The sequence below is a fragment of the Uloborus diversus genome, chromosome 5 (genome assembly GCF_026930045.1).
Source record: "Uloborus diversus isolate 005 chromosome 5, Udiv.v.3.1, whole genome shotgun sequence".
Classification (NCBI taxonomy): Eukaryota; Metazoa; Arthropoda; class Arachnida; order Araneae; family Uloboridae; genus Uloborus; species Uloborus diversus.
The window spans coordinates 109303791-109317771 of record NC_072735.1 but is presented as its reverse complement, the minus strand read 5'-3'; the positions used below and the strand labels follow the sequence as shown (position 1 = coordinate 109317771).

The 13981-nt window shown below is 34.5% G+C and overlaps 1 protein-coding gene across 1 annotated transcript in view; it reads left to right on the top strand.

The window, feature by feature from the left end:
• LOC129223072 (uncharacterized) overlaps window positions 1-13981 on the top strand; it is a 64669-nt gene that overhangs the window by 10222 nt on the left and 40466 nt on the right. The window contains exons 3-9 of the mRNA XM_054857638.1: window positions 3303-3355; window positions 4546-4642; window positions 4788-4904; window positions 6809-6897; window positions 7813-7958; window positions 9716-9831; window positions 13206-13359. Coding sequence (XP_054713613.1) covers window positions 3303-3355; window positions 4546-4642; window positions 4788-4904; window positions 6809-6897; window positions 7813-7958; window positions 9716-9831; window positions 13206-13359 — 772 coding nt within the window. The remainder of the gene's footprint in view (window positions 1-3302; window positions 3356-4545; window positions 4643-4787; window positions 4905-6808; window positions 6898-7812; window positions 7959-9715; window positions 9832-13205; window positions 13360-13981) is intronic.

Below are 13981 nucleotides of genomic sequence, written 5' to 3'. Positions count from 1 at the left end.
GTTGGGGGGAAATGTTTTGATTAACTGAAAATGGCCATCTTTTTTTTAACAACAGCTCAATGCAAGGTTTCCAAGAGAAAAAGTCATAATTCAAAAGTCAATTCCGATTACCCCTCCCTTACTCGATCCACCCTTACTCGAAACAACTTCGAGATGAAGAGATAACTAACTCCTGCTCAAAGGTAAAAAGGTACACTGTGTTCAAAATGAAATATATATACATTACTTTCCTTTTGATACATCAAATAAATGCCAAACGTATTTTTTCAATACTGCATTTGTCTATAAATCCTCACCCCAGGAGTTAACTAGAATTTTCTCGAACATTAATGCATAAAGGCGCTCAAAAGACATTTGCACGATGGCGCCAATCAGGCTTGGTGCGGGCCTGCATACACGTAGATTTGCACATGTGTTAAATGTAGCCTCCCCCCCCCCCTCCCGAAAAAATATTTCAACACCACTGTTAGTATTATTCCACAATAACATGCAAAGCAGTTCTAAAAAAATATACATTTTGATACATCACTACAAGCATGTTATTATACAGTGAAACCTCTCCGAGAAGCCACCCCTTCGTTCAGTGAAAATGTGGACACAGAAGGGGTGGCCATACTTAAGAGTTTTCATTATTGAACTCGAGCTGTACTATGAATTATATAATTCAACACTTTTTAATGATGTTTCAAGAAAATAAAGGGGTCAACATATACAGGTTTCACTGTATCACTAAATGAAAAAAATGCTCCTCATCGAGTTCTGAAAATGTAATAGCAATAACACAGCAAAAATTATTAACTGTTGTTTTCCGAGCGGCTATCAGAAAGAAAAACTTTTGCACACTGAGAACAGTGGTGTTCCCATAGGGTATATTCCATGTATGCCGTATATTCTCAAATATTTTTTAGACATATAGCGTATACCTTCAAGTTTCAAAAATTTCCATATAAACACATATTACATATATCGTTGCCTCAGAGCAACACTAAGACATCTAATCCCCGAAATAACATTAAGATATCCTACTGTAGCTCTGAGGCAACGATTTGATCGCATACAAATATTGTGCGTAATGGATTACTGGGAGTATACCCTCAGAAAAATAGATGGGAACATCACTGTATGAGAATAATTTGCACAAGCCAAAAACCTCATTTTTGAAATTGATTAAAATAAGCAAATAAATAAATATATGTTTCAGTATTCTAAAAATTATTTTATTTATGAAATCCTTGTGCAATTTCATTTTTTCATGCATACAACAGCAGCATGATGTGATAAGATCCTAGAACATAGACCATTCTATTTTTTAAATTAATCTTTGAATTTCGGGGGGGGGGGGGGGGAATGCTTGTTCGATGAACCCAGAATTATCTTCTATTTATTTTTTTAGCCTGGCTTAATTGTGCACATGTTATGTATTGAATATGCACACAGATTTTAAAAAAAAAACATCGGTAAACCATTACCGCGAAACACGGGAAAGCACTGTTTGGCAAATTTAGAATTTTTTACTTCTATTTTTAGCGTGGCTCAAAAAAAAGATTAAAAAAAGCGCTATCCAAGACATGTTTTCTAAAAAATAAACCTTCAACATTTACGGAAAACACTTCAATTCTTTAACAATTAAAAAAAAATAGTAGGAAATAACAGAAGATTCAACGGAAGCAAATATAAACAAACAGGTGCAGACGCCCTGTCAAAACACCGAACCGGTTACGAAATTTGCATACGCTTCCCGCTTTCCGCCTTCGTGTAAATGAGCAACGATTTTCCTCTGACTTCTGACGTCACATGTCTGCCGTCCGATGTCCGAAAGCGGGAATCGTGTAAAAGGGGTCTCAGGGTTACTCGCGGATAAATCCTTTGTTCTTTTCTTATTGACTACTGGAATTTGCTGTGCTTATTTCCACAAAATAGCTTTCCATGGATCAACTGATTTTTCTTTCTTTGTAAAGAAAAACTATTCGTTGTTAATTTTGCACAAGTTGGGGGAAAAAAAATACAAATGGCAGTAATAAGCGTTTAAATATAGTTATCATTTTTTGTTATTATTTTGCGTGAATGTCATAAGAATGCACAAATATACAAGTGCTGCATATACACAGTGCTAGATCTAGGAGTCAGCAAGTCGGAGCCCTTGCCCGGGGAGGCAAACTTACCCCTTTTCTGTTTTTTTTTTTTTTTTCGTTACATTTGCTATATGAACTGGAAAATGATAAAAGAGTAGTTTTTGTTTCAGCTCGGCAAAATCAAAGATCCGGCACTGCATATATGTTTCTATATAATCCAGGGTCTAGTTTCCAGATAGCATACGTAACGATTAAACGTTTTAAAATGGTTGAACAACGTTGACAACCATTTTAGAACATTTATTGAACGAAATGGACTACCTACGTAGGTTGCGAAATTTACATTAATTTCTTTTATGTTGATGCCTACCAGATTTTTGTAGCGCGTGTTTAATTCTGACTTAATACATTTTTCCGATATATTTTTGAAAATGTTTTCTAGTTAAGAGACATATCAATAATATAACTACAACAAAAATAGCTGAAAAAAGAGGGGAAAACAATTTCGGAACCCAAAAAAAGTGTTAAGCAATAATTTCAACATTAGTGCGAAAATGTGTTTTTATTGTGTGTTTGATCTACCTCTCTTTTTCAGCTTGATTTTAATTTCCCTTTTACTTCAGTTAGTACATACTGCTACTTTGCTTAACATTACATTGATAAATTTGATGGGAGCGATTTCTACTTTGTTGTCTTTCAATGGCTTTCCTTATAACTGCTGAGCATTAATAAATTCAAAATCAACGAACATAAAACTGAGTTTATATTTTCATATCATTATATGAAAATATAGGATTATTATAAATATTTAGTTGATCATTGCTAAATAGTCACTTTTTGTAATCTTTTGCTTTTGCTATTTCATAAGTTAAGTTAAAATGTTCAACTGCTTGTTAATTGAAATATGTGGGTATATTTTAAAAAACAACGACAGCCTGCTAATCAGTTCTGTAATTTTTAATTAAAGAAAATTCGTTTATTGTTTTTGGTGTCGCAATATGTTGCAACTGTTATAATCCCATCGAGTTTTTGGTTCTTAAACTTAAAAGTGCTATGTATTTCTCTGCAATAAAAACTATAATTAATGCTCTTAAATCTGGAAAAATGTTAAAATATATTTTTGAAACGAAGTTTCTATGTTTATTTAGAGTCACTTTTAATTTGATAATGACAGTAAATGATAATAACGATGATGATGAAAATAAATTATTGTCTTTAACTTTGTTCTAGCCTCTTCATGAGTTAGAACTCGAAAGATATAGAACGCTTGGGAAAATATATGGGTAAGTTGCTTTTCAAAAAATGTCGTGAGCCATTATGAATTATGTTTTTTTTTTCTTTGTTATGTCGGTGTCATTGTAATAATTTCCCTGCCTGTTTTTAAACTGTAGTGACTTCTTTCGACTGAACTTCACTTGATTACGAGACTGCTTTTGATTCGCGTCGTTTTCACTTAAATATCAAAGAGGATTTCTATCCTGGATAGTTTTTATGAACTCGATGATAAACTAAGAAGTCTCTCCTCAATTTAAATAAACTCAAATTGCAAGCAATAAATTGTGCCTAAACTTTTACTTACGTGTTTGTAAAGACATCCTGATTTTTTTACAGCCAATCATGTTAAGCCTTTCCCGAGCTCGAATATTGGTGGATTAGGCCAGCCAATGCAAATTACTGCATTACTGAGAGTTCCAGGTTGGCCCAAACAAATCCGTAAACGAGTCAGCTTCTAAATTGTAGTGCGAGGTAAAGAAAGTATTACTGTATTCACGAAAACTTTTACCGCCCGAATTTCCAACCTATATTTACATTATAATTACACAGGTATCAGCTTTGTCTGGTCTCAGTGCTCGCGCTAGTTTCAAGCGCCCACCTTTTCACTTCATACTTCATCAGCTTTGACTATAGTTGGGCAAAACTAACCTGGCAGCATTGTGAAGGCTACGCAGATCCTAACTGCACCACTACGAAGCTGCCGGGTTAGGTTTGCCACGACTTTAGTTATTACGTGACGTCTACACTTATGTATACAGTATGCACACACGAACATATAGACAGACAAAAACTTTTTTATCCATCCCAGAGTTCATTTTGGCCAGTTCTTTTGTGACGTCTGTACGTACTTTTTTATTCTTTTGGACGTCTATAGGTACTCGTACAAATTTCTACCTACATTTACATTTTAATCACCCACGTGTCAGTTTTGACTAGCTATTTCATGACGTCTGTACGTTAGTAAGCACACACGAACATGTAGAAAAAAAAAACATTCATATCATCTACCCCCCCCCCCGAGTTCATTTTTGCGAGTTCTGTCGTGACGTCTGTACGTACGTATGTGCGTTACGTTATTATCATATTTATTACGTTATTAGCAATATATGTATGCATTAGTAGTAACAAAAGAAATAAAATACGCCGTAAAGAAAATGTTGTAAAACCCTCAATAAGTTAATTTTCTGTTCTTTTTTAGATACTATGAAGGGACTAGCCCACTACTTTCGATTGCAGATCCCAAAGTTCTGAGAAATATATTAGTCAAAGATTTTCATGCTTTCTCCGGGCGAAGGGTGAGTCATAAACGTTCCCCCCCCCCCTCCTCTCAACTAAAAGCTGTATTTTAAAAAAGTTATTTTCTTTCATATATTAGTAGAAATGCTAGCATGAACTGCAAAAGTTGTAAAAATTTAGTAGTCAAGATGATTTTATTTTCAGAAAATTGAATTGGGTGATCCAATTTTTGAGAATATGTTACAAATGCTGCATGGCGAAGATTGGAAACGAGTCAGGACGATTGTATCTCCGACATTCACAACTGGCAAAATTAAAAGAGTAAGTTCAGTTTTTTTTTCTCTCTTTTGGAGCTGTCCATAAAGTATGTCACACTTTTCCCCACCATTTTTGACCCCCGTTCCCGTTTTGTCACAAAGTGGCACACTTCACCTTACCCTTTTCCCTTGTCACATGTCACGCTATTATTCATAAACATATTCTTATCTAAAAATGCGTGAGGTCACACTTCATGTTAGCCTCTTCCCTTTGTCATGAACTTACAATATCATGACCCCCCTCCCCAAAGCGTGACATCATTTGTGGACGGCCCATTTGCAGGAGTATTTAAGGGGGGGGGGGTCAAATTTCAGACTAGTTCATCACTCAATAACAGTAATTTTGCTATTATTGCTACTATGCGTCTTTGAAATGCTGTTATTTTTTAGGGATTAGGGGCATTCCGCAGCGTCAAGTGCGGGACAAAAAGAAGCTTAAATTTCATTAACATTTTGTCATGTCTCTTAATATTTTAATTAAACAGTGGTAAGCAATTTTTTAAATTTTTACATTTGATACAAAAAGGTAAGGTTGCCTACCTTTTTCGGGTCACCAATCAGGGTTGTCAGGGGATTAAAGGTTTTCAATGAGGAGATAATTTACCCCTCATCGAGTTTCCAGAAATTGTTATCATAAATGAAGAGTAAAAGCTGTAAAGACAGCGTTAAAGTAAGGTTGCCTACTTTTTTCCAGTCCCTAACCAGGGTTGCCAGGGCCTAAAAGGTCCCGAAAAATGAGTTATTTACCATCATCGAGTTTCCACGTAAGTTATGTAAAAAAAATGTTGGTAAAAATATTACAAAACCGGTTGGTATAGGGTTGCCTAAGCAAAAGTGGTCCAATCATAGGGTTGCCGCTGTTCAAAATTGCCTCAAAAGCATTTAATGAAGCAGAAATAGTTCAATTTGTTAAGCATCATCAAAGTTTCAATATTGAAATTTCGAACAACAACCGTATGATTGGACCACTATTGCTTAGGCAACCATATACCATCGGTTTTGTAATATTTTTACCTACATTTTTTTATCTAACTTATGAGGAAATTCGATGAGGGTAAATTACTCATTTTTGGGCACCTTTTAACCACTGGCAACCCTGGTTAGGGACCTTAAAAAGGTAGGCAACCTTAATTTAACGTTTTCTTTACAGTTTTTACTCTTCACTTATGACAACAATTTTTGGAAACTCGATGAGGGTAAATTACTCATTTTTTGGCACCTTTTAGCCCTAGGCAACCCAGCTTAGGAATCGTAAAAAGGTAGGCAACCTTATTTTAGCGTTTTATTTACAGCTTTCACTCTTCATGACAACACTTTCCGGAAACTCGATGAGGGATAAATTATCTCCCTCATTGAAAAACCTTTTATCCCCTGACAACCCTGATTAGGGAGCCAAAAAAGATAGGCAACCTTACTTAAGCGTTTTATTTCTATCTTTTACTCTTCATTTATGATAACGATTTTCGGAAACTCGATGAGGGTAAGTTTCTTATTTTTAGGTACCTTTCAACCCCTGGCAACCCTGATTAGTTCACGTGAAAGAGGTAGAAATTCTTACTTTCACGTTTCATTTACTACTTTTCTCTTCATCTATTCCTAAAACTGTTACTATAGAATCCATGGTAACATTTTTAGGAAACTCAATTAGGGTAGGTCAAGCCTAGTGGGATCTCGCTGTATTAGTGCAATTAAGAATGCAGTCGTAAGAAAAGCTTCCCTTTTTTTTGAAAAGTTATCTGGTAAATTTCACTGATCCCAGAGCTGTTCATGTTACAAAGACGCTATTTCCGAAACAGTCACTTACCGACGAAGTATGGAGTACTGTTAAAACTGATACATTTTGTGTAGTGATGTTTTTACCTGAAAGAATGTGATTACATTTCACATAATATTTTATTTTGGTTACAGATGATGGGCATCTTTAAAGAATGTTCGAGTACAATAGAGAAAAACTTCACTGCTGCCGCTGAGAAGGGAGAAGCCATTGACGTTAAAAGGTACGAAAAAATAAATAAATAAAATAATAAATAATGTAATAAATAAAATAATTAAATAAAAATTAAGAAAATAAATAAATAAAAATTAATAACATAAATAATAAATAATTAAATAAATAAGTAAAATAATAAATAAATAAGATAATAAATAAATAAATAAAACATAAAAAAATCGTTTACGTTGGTTCTTACTCCGGGTTTCCGACTACCCTCTAAAAACGAACGGTTTGAGTTGGCCAAGAGCTCTTTGACTTCAAATCGGCGCCAAATTAAACGTGGATTTTTTGCGTGATTATTTCATAATTTTTAGGTATTTTTTCCTTTTATTTTTCTTAAGTCAAATCGGAAGCGAACCAAAGTTTATTTTAAAAAGCTTTTAAGAGTCAAGAAAAGTTCAAAAGCAATCCTGTAAAGAATGATATTTTTTCGTCTAAATAATGTATTACCAAGTGAACTATTTCAAGGTTTATAGCTTTCAGATGTAAGTAATAAAATATATTACTACAAGATTATTTCAAAGAATTTTTTTTTTTACATTCTCTTTTGGTTTTTAGTTTAAGGTTTTTTTTACTCCTATTGATCTTATGTTTTTTAAAAATATTTAAAAAATCTACGTTGTTCATTTCAGAATGATACGTTGAGTAGAACCATAAACCCCCTGCCTTTTTTTTTTTGGTTCCAAACGTTGTTCAAACTGCAGTATATCAAAGTAGGACCACACACACACATTTATATATATATGTATATACAATTCTATATATATACATATGAAAGTGCTTTGGTGCGTTTAGCATTGTAGTTTTAAAATTTTCATAAAAATGAAAGATATCTATTATTTGAAAATAAAACTGTGTGTGAAAGTATCTCATTACTGTTTTCACTTCAAAATAATAGAAATTACACATTTTGTTACAGATATTATGGAGCGTTTACGATGGATATTATTGCAAGTGCTGCTTTTTCGACGAAAATTGACTCTCACAACAATCCCAAGAATGAATTTGTCAATATGGCACGAAGCGTGTTCTCAATGAACATCAACTGGAGATTTGTCTTCTTTTGTGAGTAAAATTGTAGCAGATAATTAAAAGAGAAAACTCCTCACTATGAGATAAAAGAAATAAGAGCTATTAAAAAGTTTAGGAATTTATGAATAACTTTTTAGAAATGTAGTGCATTTCATAGAGCGCACAGTACTGTTTTTCATGCACACAGGAAGAATGTCAATTCCTGCTTCCCCGGCTATCATACTTCCGCCCCGCGTGACACTACACATATTGGTGCTATTTTCGTGAATAATGTCATGTTCATGAGTTAAAGTATAGGCTGGCCATCGTTGAGATGGAAAGTCTAACATCCGGTTTATAGGCGGAAATGGGCGCATCTATTAGTGTTCAGGGATGCTAGCTTTTACAGATGTGTGTAAGTCTCTAAACTAAGCAGAGCCACATTCAAATGAGCAGAACCCTCGGATCAAATTTTTACTTTTCCCCCTCATTCAAATAGACTCGTCTTGACTGGACGTTTGCCAATTTCTCAGGAACCGTGGACAGATAGTAACATAGGGACATTGTTTCATTCATGGTGTCATAAAAATTATTGATTAATCCTACAGCAAGTGTCAAAATTTTGATGTAACGGTATTCTGGTTTCATAAAATGCTTACATTTCTTAAAAACATAAAAGAACGGAATCAGTTTTATGTGCATCCCCCAGAGCCAAGGCACGGGCATAGCCAGGACTCCCGTTAGGGAAGAGCAGCAAGATGATTGTTTTTAGTCCCCCACCCCTCCATTGCCGGACATCGAAATGACTTGAAATTACCCCCTCCCCCCCCAAAAAAAGGGGAAAAACAAGTAAACATTTTGTGCAACTTATGATCAGATACGAGGGGAAATGCAGTAGTGCGGCTCCTCTCCAGAATTTTTTGAAATTGATGTCCTAAAAATGTGATTTTTAACTATCTCTGGTGGCATTAGGGATAAGCGTGGGATAAAAGACTCTTCTAGGGAAGGACAGTTGCCCCTCTCTGCCCCCCTCTAGCTACGTCCATGAGGAAGGGGTGCAATTTTTGCTCTTCTGTATTTTCCGACTTCTGTGGGGATTTATTCTTCATGTGCTACAAGTAACACACAGAAGGAAAACCTGTAAGTGTATTTTTGTAAATCAAGCATGCAAGGCTGTATGTACATCCTCATATAAATAACAGCCTATGATCGAGTAACCCACGAGTTTCAACGATGAAACTCGCGTCACGGCATGATAATTTGATAATATGTTTTGGTAATGTTTAAGATGCAGGGAAAGGCTTTATTGTGAGAAGGCTGAACTCGATCCGGTTACTTAACTGTTTTACTGGTAAGACTGTGTCACTTCAGGGGGATGAAGAAACGAAAAAAGCGGTCAACAATGAACGCTAACTACTGGAGTTTAGGGCTAATCCACTGGAGTTATGGTTGCAATTTCAACTACGAAAATATCACCAAACAAGCAATGTCTTCGTTCTAATGTAGAAGCTATTTTCACCCGTCATACCTTGATGGGTGACTTTCTAGTTTAATAATAATTACCAAGAACCAGGACTGTGGAGTAGCAGGAAAAATGAACAACTTCGACTCCTAGAATTCCAAAGTCTCTGACTCCGACTCCTAACTTCGATTCCTTTGTACCAAAATCAACCCGACTCCATAGCCCTACAAAAAACTCATAAATGTAACCTGAACTTTCTGATTAGTATAAATTAAATTATGGTTAGCATAAATTTCGTACATCAATTAATTAGAACTAATTTTACTAATACAATTTCAAATGTTTGCAGTGCTATTCCCTCGTTTGATGAAGCTCTTTCAAATCAAAGTATTCCCACCTAAAGGACTCAAGTTTTTCCATAATGTCACACTGGAAATAATGGAGGAGAGAAAACGAACCGGAAAGGTTTCTGAATTTTATCATATCACTAACTGAATCTTTTATCATATTATCAGTCTAATATTTTGATGCTCAAACTCCAAATTTACTAAAACCGTAATAGTGAAGTTTAATCCACCAAATAAGGTACAGGCCAAAACGGTTAGACCTTCAACTTTTTCAAAAGAGTGTAGGTAAAGGATATGAGGTAATCAGAAGCAAAGGAATGTAAGTGGCAAAATTAAAAATTTGGAGATAACCAGGACGAATAGTAGGGGAACCTCTCCTCTCTCTTGGGGCAAGTCTTGTGGCAAGAGATAGTACAAGTAGCCCTGGTAGGGTGCTGCTGTGCAGCATGATTTAGGAAAACTTTTCAATGAAAGCTTACCTAGGACGTTATCTTTAAACGCGTTTTACTCAAAACTTGAAAATGTCCACTTACATCCCTTTGCTTCTCACTGCCTTTTATGAGTGTTGAAAGGCAGAAATGTTGTAACTTATCAATACCGGTTTTAAAATGTTTTTTAATTATTTGTTACTCTGCTGCATGATTTCCATTTTCCAAAAAGACACTATATAAAGTGGGTTACACCATATCTGCCATTAAACCTTCCTACATTCTATGTTCCTAATGTGTAATACTTATGCATATTTATATGCACAATTGAATGAAAGCTCTCTCCAGAATGACGAGCGTGATACAGACTCATAATAAAATAGTTGTTGTTTTCCGGTAATTGAGATTAAAAGGTCATCATCATTCCTGACGAGCAAAAACTCTATACGAAGTTACAAAGGACACGGTCATCACTTACTGTTTGAAATATAAAAACAGGCTCATTAATTTCGTTTGAGGATGAATGTCCTTACATTTCTGTAGATTCGTTTATATCTAATGGAACTGCATGCTTTTTATGATGAGTATAAGATTTTTTTTTTCAATGGAAGACGAAGCAGTTCTTAGTTTCCAATAGAGCAATAAACGTTTCTAATATGACATGACGCTGAGGCAGAAAAGTATGCATGACTGCATGAACTATTTTTTATTTCCTTTTACAATAAAAAAGGTATTGAATTCGCGAAAAAATTTTCACTCAAAAATCGACCTTAATTTCCATCTTACTAGCCCCCGAATGAATATTTAGTTTTTTTTTTTTTCGACTCGACCACTCGTGGATAAGTCCCTAGGAACGTATAGACATGCGAAGTATCCATTTTGACGATTCCCGAGTTAATTACAACGAGTTTTCTCGTGACGTCTGTATGTACGTATGCATGTATGTGCGGATGTATGTCGCATAACTCAAGAACGGTATGTCCTAGAACGTTGAAATTTGGTACGTAGACTCCTAGAGGAATCTAGTTGTGCACCTCGTTTTTGGTAGCATTCGGGTGTTTCTAAAGGGGTCCTTTGTCCCTTTTTTGGGGGGAAATCATTGCTAATTTCGATGTAAACTCAAGTGGTGTTATAATTTGGCGGACACTTGGCGATATATCGCCAGTTTTTTGGTCATAAAGTTTTGTCGTCAACTTGGCGACAAAGTTGGCGATTTTTTTTTTAAAATCTGATTTCTATTTGGCCACTGTTGGTGATATATAGAGAGTAAACTATTGAATCACATTAAAATTGCCAGTAATGGGGAAATGACATTAAATTGGAGTAAAAGGAAGTCATGTGATGCACACATCAGCTCGTTTTATTAAGTGTTGCCCGACGTGACTCTGAGGCCTCAACTAATTTCATCTTTATATTTCCCTAAAGAAGCGTTATTCCTTTGTTGACCAGTGTGACTTGAGTGGTGAATATGGCTGCATTACAATTAGGTTGTTGGTACTAACACTAGTTAATATTTCAGTCACAGGGTCGCTAACCTATTCCAAATATATAAAAAAATCCAAAAACTAAAATCCATTTGAAATGTCCAGGGGCGCCCCGAACTTAAATTTTTGGGAGGGCGAAAAGTCGCAATTTACCGAATGGAACTCCAAATTTTGCCGAATCGTCAGACAAAATTTCTGAGTAAGAAGTTTTCGAAAGTCACAGTGACCTCCAGTGACCTGTATAAATACAGGTGTCCCTCGTATAGCACGGTTAATTCGTTCCGTGTAGTATCATAACCGTGTTATACGAGACTTTTCTAAAAATAACTTTTTTACTTATTTTTAATACTAATTATGTACGTGCATGAGAAAAATCAGGTTATATATAAGATGTATCGTGTTATATCGAAACCGTGTTCCGTGCTGCATCGAAACCGTGTTATACGAGACTTTGAAATAATGTAAATCAAGGGATGTTTACGTGTTATATCGAAACCAAGGTTCATAAAAACAAAGTAAAAACTTATTAACAGAATGTATTAAACAAAAATGAAATTCCATCTTTTATAAATATAACATTCGAGTTATATCAAAATCTTGAAGTATTAAATTCAAGTTTCGTAATATCGAAACCATGTTGTAGAAGTACCGTATTATGCGAGAGACGCCTGTACATTATTCTTTAACATTCTGCGAAAATAAATATTTTCTTCCACAGGAAATAGTAATTTGGGCAGTAGATGGTAAATTAAATATCTCTTTAAAATTTGGTTAGTAAAATTAATTTAAACGAGCTGGTGTGTGCATCACATGACTTCCTTTTACTCCAATTTAATGTCATTTAACCATTATTGGCAATTTTAATGTGATTCAATAGTATATCTACTATTGAATCACATTAAAATCTACTCTCTAAATATCACCAACAGTGGTCAAATTGAAACCAGACTTTTAAAAAAATGCCAAACTTGTCGTCAAGTTGGCGACAAAACTTGGCGATCAAAAGACTGGGGATATATTGCTAAGTGTCCGCCAAATTATAACACCACTTGAGTTTACATCGAAATTAACAATGATTTCCCCCCAAAAAGAGGCAAAAGACTCTTTTAGAAACACCCGAATGCAGCCAAAAGAGGAGGTGCACAACTAGACTCCACTAGAAGTCTACGTACCAAATTTCAACTTTCTCCGACATACCGTTCTTGAGTTATTCGACATATATACGCACATCCGCACATACGCACATACAGACGTCACGAGAAAACTCGTTGCAATTAACTCGGGAATCGTCAAAATGGATAGTTCGCGTGTCTATATGTTCTTAGGCACTTATCCACGTGTGGTCGAGTCGAAAAAAAAAAAACAACTCAACATTCGTTCGGGGGTGAGCAAAATGGAAATTAAGGTCGATTTTTGAGTGAAAATTTTTTTCCGAATACAATACTTTCTTTTTTGTAAAAGGAAGTAAAAAAAAACTAATATTTTTAGCACGATATTATGTTTGTATAAAAAATGCTTTATTTATGTGATTTCTTTATTTATTTATCCTCTTCTTTCCTTTTTTTTTACCTTTTAAATAGACTAGAAACGACTTTTTGCAATTACTGATGGATACTGCTAAAGAAGTGGAAGAAGACACATCTGAACCAGCGGACAAAGGAAATGACATTCTCAGCAACTACACAAGTGATGACAAAAGCGACCAAATGTTTAAAAGTACTAACTCCAAAAAATGTAAGTATCATTCCAGCTAAGAGTGATTGATTTTTACATGTGGTATTATTTAGTTAGATAATAACATAAGTCTTAAAATTTGATTATTTTAAATAATTTTGAACATTTCGATCAAATTTGGGTTTTTTTTTTTCCTGGTTGAAAGCAAAGCTTTAAGTTTTCTCAAAGCATACCAAAAGAACACTAAAACTAATTTTCCTTTTCAGAAAGAAAAAAAAAAGGATTTTAAGCGTTTTTCCATAATGAAGGTTTATTTTTCAAGCCTTAACTCCTTTAAATACTTTGTTAAGTTCTTCACTGGAAAAGTTTTTTTAAATTGCAGATTAATAATATAACTAACTACTAATAACTGTACAAATTTTATCTTTTAAACAAAATCTAAAAAAACAATTTTTTTTTGTCTTTTTTTTATTTTGGTAATCATAAAACTCGCAATCTTTCTTTTAAAGCATTTTATTCCAGACTATTCAAACAGCATGAAAATGGAACTATGAAGACTTTAAAACAACGATTTAAAATGACAAAAAAAATCAATAAATTTCTGACTCATATTTTGGGGTAAAAGGGAGCTTTTTCTCAGTGTGAATAAATGAGCTTATATGTATAACAAAACATCCATCAA